The 26,217-nt window shown below is 29.9% G+C and overlaps 2 protein-coding genes across 2 annotated transcripts in view; one reads left to right on the top strand and one right to left on the bottom strand.

Annotated features, from left to right (window-relative positions):
• The first annotated feature begins 3,504 nt into the window (after nt 1-3,504).
• Nucleotides 3,505-10,461, top strand: LOC139091386 (adenylyl cyclase X E-like). Its single transcript, XM_070641448.1, has 17 exons — nt 3,505-4,260; nt 4,328-4,471; nt 4,828-4,981; nt 5,044-5,411; nt 5,488-5,618; nt 6,171-6,224; nt 6,289-6,433; nt 6,692-7,129; nt 7,196-7,237; nt 7,296-7,429; nt 7,544-7,810; nt 7,869-8,130; nt 8,203-8,316; nt 8,441-8,584; nt 9,014-9,138; nt 9,214-9,928; nt 9,998-10,461. Exons 1-17 carry the CDS (start codon nt 4,141-4,143, stop codon nt 10,175-10,177), a joined length of 3,537 nt encoding a protein of 1,178 aa, XP_070497549.1. The 5' UTR covers nt 3,505-4,140; the 3' UTR covers nt 10,178-10,461.
• Nucleotides 10,462-13,719: 3,258 nt separating this feature from the next.
• dsb (debris buster) overlaps nt 13,720-26,217 on the bottom strand; it is a 43,436-nt gene continuing 30,938 nt past the window's right edge. The window contains exons 7-11 of the mRNA XM_070641222.1: nt 17,170-17,431; nt 16,979-17,107; nt 16,789-16,907; nt 16,598-16,723; nt 13,720-16,438 (exon numbers count right to left, since the gene is read on the bottom strand). Of these exons, the coding sequence (XP_070497323.1) occupies nt 16,055-16,438; nt 16,598-16,723; nt 16,789-16,907; nt 16,979-17,107; nt 17,170-17,431 (1,020 nt within the window). The 3' untranslated portion in view covers nt 13,720-16,054. The remainder of the gene's footprint in view (nt 16,439-16,597; nt 16,724-16,788; nt 16,908-16,978; nt 17,108-17,169; nt 17,432-26,217) is intronic.

Here is a 26,217-nt window from a genome sequence, read left to right as displayed (position 1 = left end):
TTTGCATATATTTCACCATTTCTGGCCTTTTGATTTTTCATACATGCATAAAAAATTTTTATTTCAAAAGGTTTATTTTTTTAAAAAACGTTCTTGGCACGAATGTGTGAAGGGCTTTATTATGTTCACGTCCTTTATTTACTTTTGTTGTTCTGAAGAAGTATATATGCAAATGTTTTTTTGCTTTTGGGAGACTGACGGCTAACATTTGTCGATTGTCGATGTATTGTTGAGTTATTTTTGTGTATTTCTATACCTGTGGTCTGGCAAGTGATGCAATGGAGATTCATGAATAGGAAAAGTCAGTTTATCGATCCAAAAATCCGGGATTAGACGGCATGACTAGTGTGGAGCTCGATATAAGCCAAATCCAGAACCAAGTTAGAGTCACGCCAGCTTGGAATCGGATTAATCGATTTTATGTCATTCAATGGTGTTGATTTAGAGAATTCATAGCGTTCATGCTGTGGCACATTTTTGGAAATCACACGGCCTAAAAATAACAGAGAATTCAGCCATAGACCACCTTGAATATGACCTGAGGTCGAATTTCATCTCATGTAGCCTGTGACCAGAAACACGTTGAACTATTTCCAGATTTTCGACCAATTCTCTGCCGTGTGCCTTCTAAAATTACTCGATTTACATCATAACATGTGCTTTTCACAATTTTCCACAAAATTTCCTCATTTTAATCACATAAATTTAATGAAAAGCTTCTAAAGCAATAAAATTTCATTTAAAAATTGTTCTATGCAACTTAATCTACAGAACTAAATGTCAAGTAATAAAAAAAACTTTATTTTTTTCCATTATAAAATTCAATTTTTCTTTTTCTCGTGTGCTACGAGCACAGCTATAGGATAAAATACATTACATTCACTCTAATAAAAATTTTCATCAAAATATAATCGAGAAATTTTTCTCAATTTATTTTCATTTCATTCTTCTTTCATTTTTTTTGTTCAGCATTCGAAAAGCACATATAAGGAACATTAAACCATATTTTCATGAGGGTTCACTCTTACTCGTTTTCAAATCCTGTAATATGGAGTTTTGATTTAACGATTATGTCAAAAACAGAAAGTTTATAAAAATGTTGAATTTATGTTGATTTTCTGTTCAATCATGTTTGTTGCTGCTATTTTTTTTTCTGCTCCTTTCTTATTTTTCCTCAATAAATTGTTTGTTTGTTATTACGACTTAGTTCATATCGATATGTGAAGTTTTATTTCTCTCAAATTGGATTTTCTGTGAGAAAAAAATTTGTCATGGAAAAAATTTTTCTTTTGTAATTTAAAATGAATATTTTGCTGGCTGAACTTTGACATTCTGAAGTTTTTGAGTTGGCATTTCTTTTGCATGATGACTGTTGATATGGTTTTTTTGGGTTTGTTGATGAATTCCGTCCAACAGTTTAAGGATTGGGAATGATGAGAATCAAATTTTATTTAAATAAGTTAAGCTCCTTAGCGAAGCCATTTACATGTGTACCACTCAGGACCCTCAAGCCATCCATCAGCACATTTCCTCCCAAACTTGTCTTAATCACATTTTTCCTCCATAAACCAGCTAAATCAATTCCATCCAACAATACATCCATCAAATTGTAAATTGCTTAACTTATTTACCTTTCCACTTTATCTATAAAAATCCTTATCAACTGACGTTGAGCCAAAAAATATGTATTAAGTGATTTTCAAGTGATTTTAAATTATTAATCAAATTGAATTATAACGTTTTCGAGTAGGATAAAATAAAAAATCTCAAAAGCCATCCATTTAAGCTTATCACTCATCACACTTGTTAATTGCAAAATTAAGTTTTATCTGTTGATAAGATGATTACTTCGGTATTGTTATAAATAGTCACGTGAAGTTTTGTTTATTAAATGTTTGGATTGCTTTTGCTGGTGATTGTGTTGGGGTTGTTCCTGAATATTTGAATGTATGTGGATTTGGACTTGTTGGATTCGGGATGAGATTTAGTGTTTAAGCCTTGATGTAACGTCACTTCAATATGAACTATTTACTAACCCGAGCAACACATTGCAATGAATTGCATTTGGATGTGACAAAATGGGTCAAAATCTGGCTATATGGTGTGATCTGGACAACATAGCATCTTACCGTTAATACGGAGACGTGACGGTACTCTAGAAAACACCTTGTGCTGTTCGGGATAAACTACAATCTGAAACACGAGACATTTATTGCGTACGACTTGATAACAATACTAGATTATCCAATCAAGTTATTTAGTTTGATGCAATAAATCCAGACTAATTGACTGTATTGCTTATCATAAAATGACTCAATACAATTCTAATCAATTGATATAAACAGTTGACAGGAAATAGCATTTTTTACACAGATTTGTGGCGCGTATGCAGCAGATTCAATGATGGATGAACATGAAATCAATAAAAATTTATCAGCATGTCCTTAACCTTAATTAATTGCACCAAAATTAGCTAGAATGTTCCTTAAATTACTCAAAAACCTCCACACACATAAAATCCTCTCATTTTATAAAATTTCTTATCAATTGCCATTGATTTATCGATTATAGAAACATCCACTTAATAGTATTTGATTGAGAGAATTTGACTTCAGTTGCGAGAAAGGTGTCGTTGAAGTAAAGTCGTGAAAAGCCTTAATAATTTTGAAAAAATTATTATTTCTTATCAATTTCACTAGAGATTATGTGATTAAGAATTGTCAAAACGTGACCAATTAGGTAGAAATTTTTGATAAGCAATTGAGGCATTTTGTTTATAAAACGTGCTGAAAATATTGTTCTGTGCTTGAGATCTTTAAAAAATATTTAACTGATGACTCATAAGTGATCACGCGAAAAGCAGTCATTATTTATTAAATAGCCTTAATTTAATGATAAGAACATTTAATCTAATAACGATAAAGTAGTAATAACAATGTTAATAATGAAAGTATTGAGGCATGTGAAATAATCTCGAAAATTTACTAAATTTGGAATTTAATTTTTTGTTCATATGATAATCAAGTGCCATAAATCTTTCACAAAAATAAGTGCTTCTGGGGAAGCTATTTATCTTATCATTGGTGCTACTGTTTAGCTATAAAAAGTTTAATTAATTGACATATCCATCAACAATAAAAAATAGTTCAATTTTTATTGGAATTTATGACGTTATTTTGATTATTAGCGGAATTTTCTTGAATGTGGTGAAGAAATTGATGGCAGTTTGGATTAAAGTGTGAATATACAAGGCAGTGAAATGATATTATAAAGCCTTGAAAGGACAAATATTGAATTTTATAACAATTTAGTGAAAATTGACAATTAAGATGATAAATTGAAAAATTTGATTATTTTAGAAATTTTAAATTAAAATTCAAATTTTATGGTGATTAGTGAAAAGATTAATCAATAAATCATTAAAAATTCAATACGATTGTCAATTTTAGTGTGGAAAAGTGATTAAAATAAGAATTTTAATTTAATTTGCATCTTTAAAAATTCTAACAAATTAATTCAATTTGATGAATAATTGTGTAAATTTAAACAAATTTAGTGCTTCAAAATTAGACAAGTTTAGTGATTTTCAACAAGAATTTGAAAAAATGACAAAATTTTTAATAAGAAATTGTCAAAAATTAAACAAATTTTGAGAAATTCAAATTCAGTCAACTTCCTGACACAATTTAAATCACAATCAAATCTGACAATCTCAACCAAAAGTCTACAATCAAGTCAAGTGCGCCAAAAACTCTTCACCAATAAAAAAACCCATAAAAGTCACAATTTAAATCATTTCAATATTTATCTTCCTGACACTGATCAATCATTAAGTGACTTTCATACGTCTTGATAAGTTGTCGAGTTAAAAAACAATTACGATTTGAATTCAGCAACTCAGTCGTAAATTACATGGTGTGAATTTGTTCAAGTAGTGCCGATATCAGCCTACATACATGGAGATTAATAAAGCACTTTAAATCATTGTCTGCTGTCAGTCTTATCAAAAAAAATAAAAATTATTATCGCTTTAAAAATTATATTTACCAATCATATTGCACTTAATGTCAATATTTTGGCAGTATGCTATGTGTGCTTTGTGTTTAATTGTTTAAAGAGAATGATAAGTGAGAGAGAAAAATGAAAAATAAATTGTTTAATTTTTTCAAAAATAATCAAAATGCTGGAACTTATAGAGAGAGTGATTTGAGTTCAGAGAAATATTTGTCAACTAAAAAGTGGGAATGGAGCTACTTACGGGTACGTTATTGATCAATTTTTTATTATTTGATGAGTTTTGAAATCGAATCAAAAAATAAAATTTCAGAAAGAATGTCAGAATTTAGGATTAGACATATTCTACAGAACGTACATCCATCGGATGCAGCGGAGCTATTTGACGCTAATGTTTTCCATTCAAATATTCGTCGCTATTACACACATCGTGATTTTATTAGTTGATGATGATTCTGTGAGTTTAAAGTTGTGCTGAATTGTGAAATTTTGTGCTGTTTTGAAATTTAAGTGACTTGTTTAAGTGAATTTTGGTCACGACGACAATAGTCGCCCTCGTCCTTAGAATTGTCACGCATTTTGATATATCCTTGATTTTGTATTTGCGCGTGCGACAACAACTTGAAGCAGCAAGCCACGTGTTTCGCTGTTATGCCTATTTTCCTGTTATAAGTGACCAATTCGACTGATCAAAACCTTTTGATAAAAGCTCAAAAAGGGGATTTTTTACATATTCATTTGAAACAGCTTTTCTCAAATCTGCAATCCAATAAAACATAAAATTCAATAAATTCCTTTTCTATCCAATTATAGTTCCAATATTCTGTGATACCAGATGTGCTGATCTATGCAGTCAGTCTTCCATTATTCATAATCTTATTATTACCAACATTTGATAATGACATTGCCAATAAGTGGAAACCGTTTGTGTGTTCATTCCTTGCAATAATGTCACAAACAATTTCAGGTACAACTTTCTAAAATTATTGTTCAACTTGTTTAAATTATTTACTTATTTTTATTAATTAGATCTATCGATTCCGATTTACCATGCAATACAAGATACTGAAAATTTTGTAAAGCCACTAAGGCCAATGTACGCAAGTCACAATCTCCTAATAATTTATATATTTCTACCAATAACCGATAATATAATTGTCTGCATTATGGGTCTAATGACAACGTTATTTTACTTAATTGTAATGGTATTTGTATCATATGCACATGAACAATATATGGTGACAAAAGTTCTGTCCGAATTCTTCTTTTTTATGTGCATTAATTTTATTGGATTATTTTTTCGTCTTACAAATGAGATAGACATCCGAAGGACGTTTATTGACCGTCGTGAATGTGTACAAAAAAATTTATCATTAAAATTTGAAAGAAACCAAGAGGTGTGTATAATTAGCATTAATGCAGTGGAACAAAAAAGTCCAAAGACTCTAATTACGGTTTCTATTATTTCTACAGAAAGCACTTCTGTTGAGTATTTTACCTGAGCATATTGCCGAAAAAATGGAAAAAGATATTAAAAATATGATTGAGAAAATGAAGCAACGAAAGCGCGACCGATCATTATCGAACATCATTGAACCCAGAAAGTAAGAATTCATTAGTATTTGATGCTGTTATGAGTAATTATTTCTGCCTTATTTGACCTTCTATCTTCGAACTGAAGAAATTTTTAGTTTGTAATGACTTTAATTGGAGTCGAAAATTTCAATGACCTTCAATATTTTGAAACTCTCAGTACATAAACTGTACTGGTGGACATAGATTTCGTTACTGAATGATTATGTCATATAGTTTTTGCAGAGAGTAACCAATTTACTTTCATGCTCAGTTTTTAAGATGGAATTTTGTAAGATTTTGTGGAGTTTTTAGGATTGTGTGTCAATATCAAACAAATAAGGTCAAGAGTCTGAAGATAATTCATCAATATGTCAGAATTTGAGGTAGATTTTGGGATAATTTGATTGAAAATTATGGATTTTTGATCAATGATGCCAAATATGAATGAATTATGCAGGATTAAGGTTCAATTACCTCATTTAGTCCATCACGAACCACCAACTGCTTGAATCTCCCAGAAAATATCAAAATTCAACATTAAAAATCATTAATCTTTTAATCTAACTTTTTCTCCCATTCAGCCTGGGTGTCTCAACGTTATTTCCGCTTTCTAAAAGACAATGGAGTGCAACAAAGTAAATCATTACATCTTTAAGTCCAAAAAATATTTAAATTACCTAATAAAATCATTATTTTCAGTAAACTATACGCAGAAAGACACAGCGACGTCTCAATACTTTATGCTGATGTCGTTAATTTTACACAAATGACCACGCAATTGCCCGTGAGATTGCTAGTCGAAACGTTACATGAATTGTTTGTAAAGTTTGATGAGGCATCTGCTGTGAGTATCTAATAATTAATGAGTAGGGTTTTCAATCTCGGGACAAATTCTCAATTTCAAAATTCTTGTGCTGATGCTTTGTCTGAATCTGGGAATTATGGTATCGAAAATCAAGCGAGATCTCAGGATCAGACACTCCAAAAGTAAAATACAATGCTTTGTAGTATCTGACCCTTGGTGAGATCCCGTGATCCCGAGATTGAAAACCCTACTAACAATAGTAACCAAAACATAATAACGATGATGACTTCCATACAGGAACATAATGTACTACGAATAAAATTTCTTGGCGATTGTTATTATTGTGTGTCTGGTGTGCCAATAAAAACTAAACGTCATGCAAAAAATTGTGTTGAATTGGGCTTACAAATGATAAAAGATATTCGTGAATTACGGATGGAACGTAATTTGGACATTGACATGCGGATTGGAATACATTCAGGCAGCATTATTGGTGGTGTTATGGGATCAAATAAGTGGCAATATGATATATGGAGTAAGGATGTGATAATTGCAAATAAAATTGAATCTACTGGAGTTAGTGGGAAGGTTCACATCACAAATAAGACATTAGCACTTTTACATGGTGAATATGCTGTAGAACCAGGAACAGATGCAGCTGAAAATGACCCACTTTTGATCCAAAACAATATAAAAACATTCCTGATTTCTCCATGCTTTGATCAATTTGACGAGGTAATAAATCTCAATTTCATGACGTCCAATAATCCTTAATTGTTTTTGTCTCAAAACCACTTATAGATATCAAGAAATGGATTAACAAGAACAACTTCAGTATCACAGGTAGGTGTTTCAAGAGTTTTTCTGAGAAGGAATTTGATTTATTAATTTAATTTCCTAGTGGTCGCACTTTGAACAAAGCGTAATAAAGAAGAACTTTATGCAAAACTCGATGGAGCAGTTCCGGGATATTATGAAGCAGACGAATATTGAGATGGAGAGGGAATTGGAGAGGATGCCGATTGGGAAATTTCAGTAAGTTTTGAACCTTTGATTTGAGTGAATTTTGGCAAAGTTTTACTATTTTAAGGATCTACATCCTAAAGTTTAATGTATATCCATCTAAATAATTCAATTTTCTACTTCCAGACTGCTAAAATTCTTCAGCTTTCGGAAAATTGAGCCAGAAATACCAGCAACAACATTTTATGGCAGAGATTCCTTTTCAGAATCAGAAGATGTTAATTATCAAGGTCCAAAAATGAATCAAATTTCAAATTTTTTTCTAAGATTTCGACGAAATCCAAAATGGGAACTACCCTTTCTAAATGAGTCAGACTACTTACTTAAGTACAGCATGTTGATGAGTTTTATTGTTTTAGTGATTATTTTGACAATCCAAGTCATTAATCGCTCGTAAGTTGATAAGAATATTGAGTCATTATGTAATTTAATCACGTCCTTTTCATTCTAGAGTAAGTGCAATGTTCTTTGTCTACACGAGCATATCAGCTGTTTTGATGTTTGCACTTCTAGCTGTAATTTGGTATAAGAAGATTTGGGACATTTTTACTCCAGTTCTTGATGCTGATCCAACAATGATTCGACCACCAAACTCTAGTTTTAATAGAAAAATCTACGGCTTCTCATACAATATAATGTCTAGTGCCATTTGGAGGACAATAATCTACTTATTTGTTGTATCGATCATGTTTACAGTTTCACTGTTACACTTGGTGAGAGATTTTTTACTTCAATGCTACAACATGTGCCGTAATTCTCATTGATTTGAATTGCTCTGTTTACAGATTGAGGGCTGTAGTGATTACATAAGAGAGACAGAGTTACTTGATCAATCAAATCATTCATATGTTGATCATGAAGACATATCGAAAGACTATCCATTGTGTTTGAATTCTTGGGTAAGAGAACTTTTCATATTTTTATTAGCACGCGTGAAGGTAAAAGTGTTAAGCAATTAAGTCATGAGTTATATTCATCTTAACTGCAATTAACTCATCATTTTTATTATTTATCTTATTACAGTCTGTGACGCATTGCATTGTGCTGACAATCTCTATAAGTTTCTTATTTCTACGAATTCACTTCATTCTTAAACTTTTAGTGGCGTTGATAATTGATGCAACTTATTACTATGTTATCTTTTTTCTCTATGGAAGCATTTATGAGGTGCGTGTGTACACAAAAATATTCATTTATGATTTAAACGTGTGATAATCCTTAATTTTATTGGGATTTTAAGGCTGATTTAGTGTGAAATTAATTTTTATGATCTTACGAGGGGGAAATGTGGCTTCAATGTTTTGGAGATTTACTATGACTTGGTTTGGGTCAGGTACTGACTGCTCAGTTAGCATTTAGTTACAAGGGTGTCCCATGGTACACAAAGCAATCGATATTGAATTGCTAGCTATCTAGATATTCTCCCATCCCATGACAACCTAAAAGCAACCTTTGAAACCAGTATGACTTCTAATCTAAGTTCAAGTTTCCTCCCTAAAAGATCAAAATAATTATAAAGCACTTCTAAAACCCAAAATTATCATACAATAACATCATTACTGATAATTTATTAATCATTGTAACTAAAAATTGCAGGTCGGAGCCACAGTTAATACTAATTTAGATCCACGGATTGCACATTATTTTAAGGTGATAGTTGCAACAGTAATTTTCCACTTGATTGATCGTCATTCGGAGTATATTCAACGTGTTGGCTTCATGTAATTGATCATATAATTTAATGTACTTTATATCGTCATAAAACTTGATAATTTTCAATCTTTAACATTGTATAGATGGAAGCAGCAGCTACTTGAGAAGAAAGAAATGGCTGTGCTCACAAAAGAGACAAATAAGATTCTTGTGTACAATTTATTACCAGTTCATGTCGCTGAATTGTATCTTTCACAGCAATATCGGAATGATTTGTATAGTGAGGAGTATGATAATGTTGCGGTCATGTTTGCAACAATCATGAATCTTAGTTCACCATCAGCAGACACAATGGAGAGTGAGCACAGCATACTGAAGAACTTCAATGAGATCATATGTGCATTCGATGAAAAGTTGATGACATTTGGGGCCTATCAAAAGGTTGAAAAGATCAAAGTCGCAGGATGGTCGTACATGGCAGCATGTGGGCTTGATCCAGGGCGTGGTGACTCTACAAACTCATATAAGGGCTTGGCTGATGGACGACGAAGTTTAAATATGAATTTAATATCGCGAACGCCCGAAATACGGAAACAGAAAATTAGTCTGCGGCAATCGAATAATGTTGTACTGATTCTTGTCGAGTTTGCACTTGAACTTATGCGTGTTCTAAAGCAGATATGCAATGAGCATGATAACTTTAATAATCGATGTTCACTTCAACTTCGAGTTGGTATAAGTCATGGTAAAGTAATGGCTGGAGTAATTGGCGCAAGTAAGCCACTCTACGATATCTGGGGAAATTCAGTCAATATGGCGTCGAGAATGGATAGTACGGGAATTCCAGGCTGTATTCAGGTGATTCATTAGCTTATTAATTTTTCCGTAATTTTTACTGTCATGCAACAAAATATTCTTTGATCATAGGTGACGGAAGGCACAGCGGGTATTTTAATGAAGTTTGGAATTGATTGTAAATCACGTGGAGATGTTTACGTTAAGGGAAAAGGCATGTTACCCACGTATCTCGTGTCAATAAATGATGAATTAGAATTTGAAAAAGATGATCTTAAAACAGCACATATTTCATTTGAAACAAAGCTTTAAAATGTGTGAAAAAATAATATTTATTAGGTTTTAAGTGAATGTTTAGTGTTAAAATTGTATATAAAATTAGTTACGTTGAATTATGAGGATTAGGACATGTGTTGAAGTGTCTTAGATCTGATTGATTCAAATATAAGCAAGATTGTCATAAGAAACTTTCAAGTTTCTATAAATTAAGCTCCATTTTTCATAGAAATCTGTACAAAGTGCAAACTAGTACCACGAAATTTAATTAAATAATTCAGAATGAATTACGACAGCAAAAAGTATTCATTAAATGAAAATATTGTGATACAATAAAAATAGAATAATTTACTTTAAAATCTTCTTATTCTTTAATCTTTTAGCTTCTGGAAGATCATTTCCAGACAATTCAAATATATTTTTAGATTAAAGTGATCATTAATTGATGTTTACGGTTTGCTGACTTTATTTTTTGTTCTGAAGACTATATTTAAGACGAAATAATGATGGATCAATTAGTTTTGGTTTAGATTGCGAATTTCAGGGATGTTCTGAAGTTCTTTGAACTTTTGAGTCACTAATGATCGACAAAACGACGCTGAAGTCATTGAAATTCTATTTCTGGATATTACAACAGTTATAGCCAAAATCCCAAAGGAAATCGAGATCATAAGGAAGTAATTGCCAAGCTATCATATTTATTGACATCTCATAGACATCAACCGAGACTGTAAGTCGGAATTTCCGAAGCATCACAAAGCGAAAAACGGACACGGAAATTTTTACTTGTAAATTAATACTGCAAATTCTAGTAAATATTTATCTTTTAATTTTCGAGCTTTTAGTTAATTACAGCATGCATCAAACGAATCGCCTTTCTACGTGTAAAGGCAACCAATAAACAACTAAATTACAATTTAAGGTTGTAGAACTTTATTGATTGCATAATTCAATAAACAACTTGGAATTTCCTAGATTCATTGAAAAAAACTGTTATGAATATGACATAAATCTATGAATATATTGCTGAGTCATTGAATTTACATAATAATCCTTCAAAAGACACCAACACAGCACCCGACAATTTACTTTCTATGTTTATTTATTGATCTGATAATTACCTTAAAAAAATTATGCAATTTTAATTACTATTGTTGAGTTAAATCATTGAAATTGATATGAAATTCATGATCAAACGTCAAGTATATATGAATTATTTTCTAATGTGCTTGCTATTCGTAAGGATATCAACCTCAAAAACAACGAAACTCTCTCGACTTCCTCGATAAAAAGAAAAATAAATCGTGCATATTAATTAAATCAAATTTTATTTTGCGGCGCATTAGAATGTAAATAGATTGCTTTCAATTTCAATACCTTCAATCGCTCGCAGCACCTTACCGCATAATTAGTCGTATTTAATACAATATTAAATACATGTTTTCAGTTCATCAGGGTTTGTGACTTATTAACATCTCACATTGTTTTTTTGCCTGATTCTTTCCACTTCCGCATTTATCTATAAATTCTTTTGATCTTAACAAAGACGCGAATTGATTGAAGTTACTTTGAGCGTAAAAGATATTTTTAAAATTTTCTACAAAGACGCTTAAAGGGTTGAAAGTTTATGGTTTTGATGTATCACATGCAAGTGATTAATTTCCTGTAAATAAGTTATTATTAATTTTAAAGTTTGTAATTTTTCACCTTCGGGGATTTTTTTTTATATTTTGCGTTTTGTTTTATTGAAAAATTAAAAAATTGTTGATGTTTAATTAGTAGGATTAGTCCTTGGGAGTGAGAAAAGAATATGTGCGCATTCCTTAATTTAATTAATTTTGCATATTCTGACAAGCTTGTTTGTTTGTTGACAATTTTAGTATTTTGAACTATTCTTAATTTGTGTCTTTCTTGTCCTGTGTCACAGAATTCAAAATGTAATTGAAAGTAATGACCACGAATGGCACAACGTGTGTAAGACGCATAGTTGCTCTGACAGCTGTTTTCGACTCCTTTTTATAACAAAAAATGTGATACGACGCATTGTGGCGCTTGGGAGCAGAGCCTAATCTCAACCTTTCAATACTACAAATAAATCAACTTCAAGCTCTGACAGTAATTGGTTGTAGCATAGTTCCAAGCTTTCGCAGTCTAAATTATCCGAAAACACCAGAAATTCCTCATGAAGTCTGACCTATCCTTACTATATTCAGGATTTTAAGTTGATTATTTTCAAATAAATCTTAATTTCAATGACTTATTCATCACTACAGACAATCAAACAAACTATAATTAAACTTCACCAATTACCTTAAAACAAGTGCCAAAAAGCCGTAGCTTTGATCTTTCATTAATAAGTTTCAAGGTCTACATTCATGTAGAAAAAAAAAGTATCAAAGGAAATAGTTGAATGTTGTTGAACTATTCAATCCTAGATTAAATGCTAATTAATAAATTAATAAGAAGAATGTCATGTCAATTGAATTTGCGTATCCTTGAACAAGTCCAAAGTCTTAATTTAGTTCCAATGAGTAAATTGAAATATTTTTTAATTTTTTCAAGTATATTTTTTTTATTAATTATTTAAATCGATTTCTTTTCCAATTGAATTTTGGTATAAAAAATACAATGCATTGATTTTTATGTAAGATACAGTTTGCTAAAAGTCGGTACAAAACTAAATTTCATAGATTATAAATTAATTTAATTTACAAGCATTTAAAAAGTTTTATTTTTAACTTTTTGAGCTTCTTATGAGTTAAGAAGAATTAGTGTTTTGAGATTGAAATGGAATGAAGTGATTTTTGGTATCTCAAAAGTTTTAGAATTTTACAAAATATTTACAGAAATTTTTGGGGAAATAGGAAAACTTGAGGCTTTAATGAACAGCACAAATCGGTTACTTGATCTAAAATTTGACCATTGGTCGTCTTGGCTCTAACTTGGGGCTGTATTCAAATTAAAATTGGAACTATGCCAGAGTCACGTCGACCTGGCGTTAGATTTTGGATCAATTTACCAACTTGTGCTTCAAGCATCAAATAGTTACAGTTTTTGATTTAAAATTCATAAATTTAGGCAGTTTAAATTTCAAAAATTTAGGCTACGTACTTTACAATTTTTAATTTATAAATCATTAAGTACTAAAGCCATAAAGTCAAAAATTCTATCAAAAATATATCAAAACTCAAACCTTTAACCAGAACTCGAAGTCGATTCGGATTTTGCAAAGAAAAGTCGACTTGAGTCGATTTGACTCCATATAAAATTCGAGTCGACATTGTGCTCTGTCTTTAACTTTCTTATAAAAATTACAAAACTTAAAATTTCAAGATATTTTCAAATTTGCAAAAAAATTAAAAATTTAACCATGAAGTGCAAATAAAAAACAGTAAAAAAATCCATCCCTGAGTTAAAAAATTTGGCTCAGTAATAGAATATTCAAATATTAGTACGTGCGTTTACGATTATATACAGAGAAGCACTTCACAATCACAGCAAGAACAAAAAATAGTCAAAAACTCTTGAAATTCATTGAATATTAGGAAGATTTAGTCAATATTGAAAACCAGAAATAATTACAAGACATTGTTTAACATTTACGTGGATTTTATTGCTCACACATGTTCTAAAAATTTTGAACACATTTTTTTAAATCAAATTTCCTTTTGATAAGTACAACAAAATTAATTTTTTCAATTTTTTTATTACAAATTTTGTTTATCACGGCATAAAAGTGGATTTTCAGTAGCAAGTGTCGAGACACGTGTATTCCTAGAAATTTTAAAGCTTATCGATTTCCTCTCACTTATTATATATAATTTTGAATTTAAATCATCTACATTGATCCATTAATCTATACTTAAGATGCGATTAATTTCATTTTAATTGTAAGTTTCAGTTAAAAGATCTCCAATTGTGCTTGTTTGTTCTAAAAGCAGTTTGAGGTCAACATCATCGTATGTGCTCATTATTATTATTGTTCACCTTTCAAATTCCGTCGTGGACAATGTAGAGTTAATCGCTGACATTTATATTTTGTGAGATATTCATCATTAAATTTATTAATTTTTTAGCTTGCCTAGTTACCCTATTCTGATATGTTTATTGTCTTTTAAATTTTTATTTTTCATAATTCTATGAGAATTTATTGGCAAGAGGGTACCAAAAATCGTTAAAATATACATATGAGGATGAAGAGCTGTTGACACAAAACTAGTCAATTTTTTCTTAATTTTTGGTATTATTTGCTGCAGATTACCCTGCAAATTTTGATTATTGTGTCGAACCTAACTCTTCATCCACAAAGGAAAATGTTTAATTTATGAAAAAATTGGAAAATATTTATTTACAAAACAGTTTTTTTAGAGTTTGATGAACAGCCTTTCCGTGTTGATATTATAAATATATAAATTATTTATATTTTTACATAAATACATACACACCAAGGAGATTGAAATTAAAGAAACAAAAATTTTTATTTTTTCTTCACAGCTTCCTCGACTATTGTAAATTTAATTGTTCATTTAAGGCAAATACACTCTAGAGGAATTTTTTATGGAGATAAAATTCTTCGAGGATATGTTCCTTGATTTGTTGGGATCAAGTTGAGATTTTTGATTGGAGATTCATATTTTCTTAGCTAAATAATATGTAGACTAGGGTTTGTAAAGTTTTTTAAATTCCAAAATTCAATTCAAAACTTTTTAACAGAGCTCGAAATCGACTCGAATTTAATTGAATGGAATCTTGTCGACTTAAATGGACTTTTTGATACAAAATCCGAGTTGACCACGAGCTGCTTTTTGAGACAAAAATCATTAATTTAACACTAAATTTTGCAAAAAATCTGTGTCTAAAAATGTAAAAATTTAATATTTATTTCAAAAAATTGAAGAATCTCCAACAAAAATCTCAACTAAAGAGGTTGTTCACTTATTACGTAATGCCAGAGCTCGAAATCGACTCGAATTTGATATGGAAAAGCAAGTAAAGTCGAGTCGACTTGAACCGATTTTTCCAAATCAAATCTGAATCGATTTTGAATTCTGCGTGAGTATGAGGGTTCAAATAGTCGATTTTCTGCGTTACATAATAAGTGAATTAACCCTTCAAATCCCCCAAGGTTTCGGCATAATTTTGAAATTCCCAAACAAATTTTTCATGTCAATTTTCTCTCAATTCAAAGTAAATTTTTGTCAAAAATCTCAAAAAATTCACATCAAATTCCACAAGAGATAACGACATTTGAAAGTAAAAAAATTCCAAACAGACACCAAAAAACCTTGTCGGTTCGACGCATATACGAATTTTTTTTGTTTCGATAAAAGATGATTATTTATAATTTAATAAGTATTCTTAACCTTAACAAATATGAAGATATTAAAGATATTTGAGCAAAAAAACCAAAATCGTCTTGTTGATTCGTGTGATTCGCTTATTATTTCATCTCGTGTATATAGTACATAAAATAGAATTCATTTAGCTTTTTGACTACAAAAACAAAAAAGAAAACCATCAATATATTACCGCATCTGCTTCTTATTCTTAAATAAATCTCGACACGAAGGTCTTTGACAAAAAAAACCTTCTTAATTGGCTACGAAATCTTCTTTTTATTTCAGCACAAGAATTCAAATATTTAATTTGATCGTGTACATTTTGTCGATAGTATATACAGATGCCTTAATCAAGACGACTTTTTTTAAATTTTTTTTTGTTTTGTTTACCGATAAGAAGAGTCTTAATGTCTAGTATTAAATGAGAATTCTTATAAGATACATCGCGCGCGTAAAAAAAATTCGAAAATGTAAACTATAGACATAATTTTAATGCTAATTGATTGCTATAGAGTCCCATGTTTCCCACAATTTTTTATATAATATTTAAAATTACACAATAAGTCTTTGTGTTTTATGATGACGGCGAATCCTCATCATCATTACTACTGGACGAATTGATCGTCTTCATTGGTTTCACATGATGATTTGTATGTGTATGATGTACTTTTGGCTCCTTCAACAGATGATAATGATCTCTCTGATGAACGAGAATTTTGTGTGGTCCAGTAATGAGTAAACTACTTCCACGTCTCAGTGATCGTCTACCCATCTCAAGGATTTCAATTGTTGGATCACTTGCAAATACAAAGTTCTTGTATGCTTGGATGAATACAAAGATTATGACAAATGCTCCACCAACTACCATACCATATGATAGTAGTGGAATTGCTGCTGGAGCAAAAACTGTTCCAAGGTAAATCCATCGACGGATTGGTGGTGTCAACTCACTAATGCCCTAATTTTTTAATGAACAGAAATAAAATTTAAATTAAATGTCATTGAAATATGCCAAAAATGCCTTAATGCTCAATTACGTCCTTGTCGGCAAATAATTTTGCTATAAAGGAAGTTTCAAAGCATTTTGACAGTCAAATAATCATGATGATTATCTTACCTCTTCAAGCCACATGATTGGAAAGAGAAAATCACGAAAGTTTTCAACACACTTTATGGCTGGTGCCCGCTCAACACGTAAATTTAGCTGAACTCTAACTTTACCTTCAACAGGGACGCCCAATTGCTGTACGGAAGATGAAATTATTAATAAACTTAACTAAATAAAATTAATTATTAAAGGGCACTTACCGGTTGAATTTTGAAATAAGTCTCATGAAGATCTCTGTTTGGCTTAAGACCTTCAACTTCATCTAAAAATTTTGTATTTGACTCATAAAAATGAGGATTTGAGATGTACACTGGGGCACCTGCGGAAGTGAAAAATAAAAATTGAACAATTTTAAAATCAGATAAAATTCATTAATTTCCAATGACTTACCATACTGGCACGGACTAATATTTTGAAGACCATCTTCAGCTGCATAGTCTTCTTCATTGAAACACTGATTGTCTTTATTGCTACCGCCATAGGCGTCCCTTGGAAGCATGTATAAATCTGCATTTATTCCTGTTTAATAAAATTTTATTATTTAGAATTCCAGTCTGAGATTTAAAATAAGTGCAACTTACCATCTTTAACGACGGGCTTAATATAATCCAAAGGAATAACACGACATAAATCCTTATCATAAACATAAACTCTATCAGAATTTGTAATGTCACGTGGTGGGAAGAATGATCCCTCAGATGCTGAGATATTATTACATGGCTTATGTCTCCAATGCGGCAGCCTATCCATTCCATTAAGGCGGTCGAGATATCCAAATTTGTGCATTCCATCTTCACCCATTCCCGTATTTATTGTTGATATCTCCGACAGCGTTCCATTTCGCTATTAAAATTAATTAATTAAGATTTTTATTAGAATATTTCATCAAATGCAAATTAAGCTATAATATTGAGATGAATTGGAATCAAATCGTCGGTTTTGTAGTACATGTAACTAAAATTCTTTATTAGTTATTTGCATATATGATGATCTTTTGTAACAGGAACTAATGTAGAGAATAAAAGGAGAGCAATAAAATGCACATAAATTTACAGTGAATTACAATGAAGTAAAACCAGTCAAGTTTTGTGGCATTTCACTTTCAATTTAATTGTCTTGATATTAAATTATAATGAAAATTATGCTTAGTTAGCTTTGATTTATTTAATTTGATTTGTTGATTTAAATACTTTGTGGATGCGGTTGACATTTTCTTGATGATTTAATAGTTTCACACTAAAGTGTCAAAGCAAACTGGGAAGTGGATTGTCTAGCTTTAAGTTAACAAATGAAGCGTGAGGGTAAAGTCTATGTGATTGAGTGATAACCTTTTGGAAGTGTCTCTTTTCTTATTTCAGAATTTTGTCAATAAACCAAAAAATTCGAGGAAACATCAGCTTTACAAATGTCTCTAAATCTGTTATATTCTACAGCAGCAGAACGTTGCAAGCTTCATTTAAATGCCAGAGTTCTAGTGACTTTGCTGAGCAACTCAGAAAATTCATGAAATTATCACAAAAAGCTTTGAAAATTGAAATTTAATTTGAAGAAAATTAAGATAATCTTTTGTTACAAGTATCATCACTAAACATCATCAGAATCTATAAGGTATACAAAGTTTCAATAGATTGTAGAAGCTTTCCACACTCAACGATTTTGCCGACTCATTCAAATGTTTGAAATTACACAATTGCTGAATAAACAATATTGTTGAAGGGAATTCAACAGAAATTAAATCAATGAATTCAATTAGATGCTGTTAAACATTCAAGTGAGAATCTAAATAAGTAAGTAACAAAAGTGATTTCTATATTATGTAAATTCTAAGCTACTTAGCGATTGGGCGATGACGTTCAGGGAATACTTTACATTATAACAATTCAATCTAATTTGAGAACTTATAATTTTGATTAGATTTATTACATTTATAATCCATTAATAGAATCGTTTATGATAATTCTAAAATATATGGCTATTTAGTTTATGAATTTTAAGATTGTTATAATTTGTGTGGAGATTTTCTTTGTGTTTTTGAATCTATGAAATTGTATTTCAATTGAGCATAAATAACAAAGAGTAATTAAAAGTTTATTTGAGTGTATGGCTTTGGCATGTTCGAGAAACTGATTTCGGGCAATTTTATTCAATTCTAAGATCATCAAAGCTTCTTAAATCAAATCATATCTAATATTCTTAAATTAGCATTAATCTCAATAGTACGATCACATAACACAACGTGTAATTTGATTATTTTCAATTATTATGACTGCATATTAATTGATGATGATTTTCCAGACACAAAAATAAGGTGTCAATCGTAATTATAGACTCAAGTTTCTATTTCCATTATTAATTGAATTATAAATCAGATTCTGAGGAGTCGTTCACTTATTACGTCTAAAAACCACGTCTAAATATTTAAACAATGAGTTTTCTATGATTTAAGCTGTTCCTAAAATCACTGAACCCCTTTACTCCCCTAGAAATACGAACATAATCAGTGAAAACCTTGAGAGAAGTTTATTCAATTTTTACAAAATTATTTACAGATTTTAAAAGTGCATGAATGAATTGACGAATGATTAGATTCATATGATTGATAAATCAGGAAGTACTTGCAAGGCACTTGAAATTCTTTACGACACAAAAACAAAATCTTCATCTTTTTCAATTTTAAAATTAATCATTATTTTATGCATATCAATTATTTGATAATCTACAACAATTTATTTATTTCCAACACGAGCAAAATATTGTTTATTAAAGATAAATTAACCTCTTATGTGCAGTTCAATTTCACGTGTCGGAAAATGTATAGCCGTAGTCAGATTGTGTGTATGTCTCTTACTTATTTCATTGAGACGTGTGAGGAGATTAATGCTGTCGTGATTATTATTTACATTTTTTTTCAACTGACTGTTCCATTTGTTCATTGTTTAATTGCTATAAATTGATTATCTCCAACTCACTCTGTTTCTTTTTGTGCGTAGTTGAAGTCTTTTTTGTTCAATTTCTTTTGATCTTTTTTTCATTTTAATGGAAATAAAATTTTAATAACAAAAAAGTAAGACTTGAATAACTGTCAAGATCGTTAAAGATTTTTGACCATGAACTGAGGTACATGCTTACAATGTATGTTCTTTATGGACTTCCTAACAGGTTCTAATTTGAATAAATTATTCAAAATATTGAGAGGTCGAATTGTATAGTGTGGGATGGTGATAAATTTTGAAAGTGACTGTTTGGCGATTGCTTTTGGACTTTGTGGTCATAAATGGTAATAAAGAGTGCAATCTGAGGAATTTGAAATTAAAAACTGTTTTTTTATGATTATTTGAGTGTTTTGTACGCAAAACAAACCTGTCCAGTAAAGAAAGTCACTAACCTCACAAAAACTCGTGATGCCAACAGAATCATATACTCTTAAGTGTTTTGGAACATAAAATCAAATGATTCCAATGGAGGTTATATCCAAAAACTGCATATTTACAGCTTTACGTGGGTTCACTGATTCTTTAATGCATAAACAGGATTTAAATTTGAATTTTGCGAATTTATTTGGACAAGAAGATAACAGGGATCAATGAACTAATTTCTTGTTTGAAAATTTTAAAACTTTTTTGCATTTTTATGTCGGCACTGCTAATGACTGCCATTTTGAGTATATGGAAATAATTAGAATAGCATTAAACTTCTGGGTATGATTAGAATTCAATTTTGAAAAACTCGAGAATTCATTTAATCAATTTAATCAATTTAATTGAAATCATTTAAATTTCAAAAATTCCTAACATAATTAGCCTAGTTTCCATCAAAAAATGTAAAATCACATTACAAGCATTCATGGAAAAAATGTCAACAAGTCCCATTTCTCAGGAAACAGACACTTCAATCTCAATCACTACTCTAATTCAATCTAAAACATTGCAAAAATAAGCACTCAATTGATTGCATTAATGTTACTCATTCCTTCCATTATTGCGTCTAATATGACGTATTAATATAAGCGTATAACGGTTTAAATACATTATATTCTACTTTAATTGATACTTTAGATTTTTAATTCTACACTGCACGTAACTTTGTGTCCTTAGATTTTTCATGTCACGTATTTAATCTAAATTTCATCGTTTTAGTCGATAAATTATTTAAATTTTTCATTTCCGTTACAACTTAAATTTAGTTAAATTGTCTATAAATCAACAGACAAATCACGCACACTCTGAATTTAATTGACTTGTAATAAGGAATTTAATAGTTCATTGAAGACGAGAACAAATCACAAATTTAGCTGTCGACCAATAAATTATAAATCCACGATTTTCATATTTTTAATTAAACATTTTGTTGCCTTTTTGTTATTGTTAATTAAGCAATTGATTTGTTTATGGTAATAACAGTCATAATTTTAAAGCCTTGCCTTAAATCTCACTAAGTTGAATATGGAATTTTTTTATATTTTTTTTTATTATTTCTATTCTATTTCATTAATATATCATCTCTGAAAAGCACCTTCAATCTCAAGAGAATCAGCAACATTGTTTATGTTATTTTCAATTTATTTATTTATTTCCGGTCGACTATCATTGAATTTACAACAATTTATTTTCCTCTACATTAGATTAAAGAATTTTAAACGGATCATTTCAATTAGTATGCTAATTTAATGCATAAAAAATAGAGAGATACATTTAATGTGCAAGTAAATAAAATTAAATGTTCATCTAAATTACTCTGACTAGGGCAGCCTTTTTTTTTCCTGGTGACAGTTTTTTTAATTGACTCGGAATTAAATTTTGAATTTTTATTTGAACTTTTTTTAAAAGCTTTTTTGTCATAATAAATTTTTAATCCTAATTTAATCTGTTATAAAATGAAACAATTTAGCTACTATTAGTAATAAGTGTCAATGCATGATTATGTTTGGGATTAGAGTTGTGACAATTTAGTTCTCACTTTATAAGGCGAGGAATTAAATAATTCAATCCTTATATTGTTGATTTGATTGAGAATATGATGAATTTATCAAGAATTTTATGACGGATATCACTCAATTAATTGTTTTGTTGATTAAGTATTTAAATGCACTGTTAGTGCAAAGTGCATTTAGGTGATCTGTAGGTTGAAGATTATCTTTTGAATAATTATTCTAAAATGAAAGGCAAAAAGCTTGAAATAGTCGGAAAATAATGTGTTCAGTCTTGCCAGCACATCTCCACATCAAGCGTAGAGTCTGATTTGGCTAAATTTGACTTAACGAGACTTGCTGGTTAACTATCTGACTATGTATATGGTTTTGAGTATGATTTGGCCAAATCCTAGCTAATTGTAGAGCCCTCCTAGCACCTCTAGGTGTACATAAGCTTACTTTCCGAGCTTTTTCACGCTTTATGCTTTTTAGGTATGCGTGAAATTACAAATATGCCTTCCGACACAATCAATAATTAGAACAGTTGAAAATATACCTCAATATACTGTCTAGAGTATCTTATTTCACAATATAGTATTTTTTATTGTATTCTTTATAGTATACTCATCGTAGTTAGTCTGTTGAATAAGATCAGAAGCTATAAAGACGTCGTAAATTTTTGGATTTCAATCTTTCAATTTTTAATAAGTATTTTTTGGAAATACACACTATATTGCAAATATTTTATCAAAATAAATCATGTTAACACTGAATAGATAATTTTCAAAATCATAGCTTTAATTACCGCATATCAGAGCATAACCATAACACGTATAAACAAAAGCATTTAATTGCTACAAAGTTTTATGAAATGATATCTCATTAATTTTTTAAAATAATGCAATTCAAAATATGAAAAAAATTGCCAACAAAAAAAAAAGAGTAAATTAAGTTTAAGCACTCAGCTCAACATTACATAACAATAATAATAGATTTTTGACCTTCCATATACATACATTTATGTGTGGATTTCATCTATGTACAGCGAGAAAAATTGATTGAATTTTTTTTTCTTATTTTTCTGTACTGTTAAGGAAATATTAAGTGTAAGTTAATTTTATTCTCTCTCCTCTCAAGTTTACTACTTAACGGTCGTCTCAAGGATAAAGCTTTTTTGCTTGTCGTACTGTATACAAGTTAATTCCGCAAAATGCATATTAATTTTTCTAATTAATCTCCAAGTATTTTTAAGTTTATTTAATGTGAACATTCCTATAAGTTACGCAATGTTATTAGAATGTATGTGATATACACACATTTTTAATTAGTGATAATTTTTCATCCTCATTCAATGTTATTACTTGAATTTAATGGAATCACTTATCCAGGCCTATAATTATTGAACAACTAATTCCTCTTTTTTTACAATAAATTAAATTCTTTAAACAACATTGTAATGCGGATAAATCTTTTGTCGCTCATTAATCTACACTAATTGATCAATAATCATTTTTTGTTGGAATTGTTGATGAATAATGTATTGGGAATTGAAGTTTGATGACTGGATAATGGGAATTTGATCACTTTTACACTTTATCTTGTCTAAGTATGATATGCATTCATAATTTGTAATACAGGAGAATTCTAGCAGAACTGAGAGTACTTTTTTCAAATGAATTGTGTTCCTGGCTCAATTATTCTACACAAATCCATAGACAAGTTCATCTAAGGTCTATCTTTGCTCACATTTTACATTAAACTTAATAATTTCACACTTAGCAATTTAATCTTTACAAAGTATCACTTTTATCTACAGCAATAACAATTAAAATCCAAGAACACCCATAAAACCACATCATCTCCATCCAAGCCAGCAATTAACTCCAGCAAATCCCAAAAATACGCTCCATTAACACCTGAAATCCACTTTAATTACCTCAATCAATTAAAAAATCCCATTCAATCATATTCATTGAGATTTTTGCATGCGGAATTGATTATTGCAAAATTTATGACTTCCCGCAAATCTCCTTATCTTCATAAGCTGATCATGTTTTGTCTTATTCTAATAAACTTTTTTTGTTCTATAAAAAAATACATCTTAATTGCCAGTTGCTTCACTAGCTGAATGGAATGTGATTAAATTCAATTGGCTTTAATTTTTTACATCAGACAATGAAGCTGCATAGTGCAGTAGCACATAAGTATATATTTATATATATTTGTGGTGACATTTTACAGCTTATTTATTACACATAACCACAATTTTAAAGCTGTTATGGTAGAGATTGAGAGAGGTTAGTAATGGATATACATATGCATGCATTTATGCACATTTTGTAGTGAAACGAGATTTTTTTTTTCGGTGCCATAAATTGAAAGACTTAGAGTAAGCGACAGGAATTTGCGCAAAAAGAAATAGCTTTAGCCTCATATGCGTGTGCATTTTGAATTGCATTATTAGATTTGACCTATATGTGATCATTAAAGTCTATCGCGTTTCGATAAAAATTTCAAATTATTGGACTTGATGTGCAATTATCAGTAAAGATCAGAGATCTATCTATTGGATATTGCCTCACAATGCAGCTATTTCTTATTGGAAATTGATGAATATGTGAGCTACTGATGATTTCTTCATAGTTAATTTTATAACAATCTGTATTACTTCACGTTATTGTTACAATAAATATTCATTGCTGGCAGGCAACAATTCAACAATTCCGAGCACCTTATGTATCCATATATTCATGTTGCACGGTCAATTTTATGGGGTTTGAGGTATGAAAATTGATAATAAAATGAAATGCACATGTCGAATAAGCACACAATGGGGTTACATATAATATGACATTTATTTTAATTATCAACAGCACTCGCTGTCGGCTTATTGTTGTATGATTTAATTATATCGTGATAAACACTGTTGCATTTGTTAATGAAAACAATTATATCTTAAAATATTTTCCGTCGAAATAAAACATTTGATAATTTTTTTTATCTCACGTTTTTATCATCAATCATTGATATGCAAATTAATAAGCCATAAAGCAACTCAATTACATACGCCTCCCGGATTATTTTTAAAGGTAATAACTTTATAAGGGCAAATTTTTTTACGTCATTTTGGGGTTTCAAGCAGAACAGAATTATATTAAGAAGTTTGTAAGCCACTAAATTTGTCTGTTGATAGTCTATGAATTAATTACGATAGAAACATCTCAAAGTCCACATCTAGATAGTATACTAAATGGAAACTTGTTTACAATGGAGAAGTTGTCGAGCAAAATTACGACAAAATGTGAAAATTATGCTTTTTAGCTTTATAATAATAGTGTTGATGTGCTGATTTTGTTGACAATTACATTTTAATAGCAATAATTGCTCAATTAGTTAAAGTTTTCCCTGATTCAGATTTGATCAGATTTGTTGGATGTGATTAGCAAGAATAAAATTATATTTAAATTAAATCAAAGCTAATTGGATCAGTTCTAGTTGTTGGATTAATTATTAAAGCATTCTTTGTCAAAAGTTGTCTTGATCAGATTCTCAACTGCTACAATTTGACAGTTAATAACAAACAACTAACTTTGCAGGTCGTACAAATCAATTCAGACTATCTTAAATGGCGCCGGCAGTTGACTACACTTTGTCAATTTCCAATACAAAATGCAATATCATTAGAGACAGATAAATTTCGTATTTACGAAATTTCAGCGAATTGTTACGAAAATTCGCATTTTTTGGCGATAGATGCGAAATTTACAAAATTTTAAAATAAAAGCGAAAATCCGAATTTTTTTGAAATTTTTAATGAATATTAAATTTAAAAGTAAATTAATTGAATATGTAACTTCAGGGCCCAATTTTCGTGATTTCTGTTACGAAAATTTAATTTTATCGCATGAAAATTTTTCAAAAAAAAATTTCCGGTATGAATTTCTGTAACAGTTTTTTTTAAGATTCAAAATATCTAAAACTGTTATGTGCGAATCTCACAGAAAATAACATTGAAATTACAACAATGTTATGCTTTAATGATTTGTAATTCCTTTAAATATATTTTTTCTGCCAAAATATTTAATAAAATTCATGTTTTTAATTGATGCGAAATTTCAGCGAAATTTTTAATTTTCAAAAAAAATAAATGCGAAATTTACAAAAAATAGATGCGAAATTTATCTGTCTCTAAATATCATATCCAAAAGTTCTTTGACCGCTTTCGTGATCTTTTACAACCAAATGTCATCTAATGTCCAAACTACGTCATAATACAAGCTTCTACAAAATTCTACCAAATTAAAATTAATTGCAAAATTTTTGCCATCACTTAAATTTCTTCTGTGCCTCAAATCAATTAAGTGTAAATTGTTAGTTTGAGATTAATTTTTTTGGGGATTTCCAAACATTCTAAAAATAACTTTAATGATCAAAATAAAGCAGAATCATCTTTTTTTTGCACATCCAATACAGCAATTACAGGAATTACAGACTGTAACTTAATCCATATAAAAAAATCTAATAAGCAATAAAAAATTCTCAACTCAATAACATTTCCTCAAATAAACTCTCAAGGGTCATTGTAAAAGCTGCAAAAAAGTGTCTGTAATTAATTTTTTAATCCGCTTAGAGCACTAAACTCTCTTCAAATCCAGTCGATGGAAGGTCATTTATTTCGTCATATCCAAGTGTGATTTTTTTTCGCTTAGAATCAATCAGC

This window comes from Chironomus tepperi, unplaced genomic scaffold, assembly GCF_022539635.2.
Source record: "Chironomus tepperi strain 1889 unplaced genomic scaffold, CSIRO-AGI_Ctep_v1 contig_244, whole genome shotgun sequence".
Taxonomy (NCBI): domain Eukaryota; kingdom Metazoa; phylum Arthropoda; class Insecta; order Diptera; family Chironomidae; genus Chironomus; species Chironomus tepperi.
This window is presented reverse-complemented; position numbering and strand designations above follow the sequence as displayed.

Excerpts from the sequence above, each read along its gene's own strand:
- LOC139091386 (XM_070641448.1), top strand. The coding sequence starts at position 4,141 with ATGAAAAATAAATTGTTTAATTTTTTCAAAAATAATCAAAATGCTGGA. Across the intron at positions 4,982-5,043 it reads AATGTCACAAACAATTTCAG|ATCTATCGATTCCGATTTAC; the intron begins GTACAACTTTCT and ends TTTATTAATTAG. Across the intron at positions 8,131-8,202 it reads CAGTTTCACTGTTACACTTG|ATTGAGGGCTGTAGTGATTA; the intron begins GTGAGAGATTTT and ends CTCTGTTTACAG.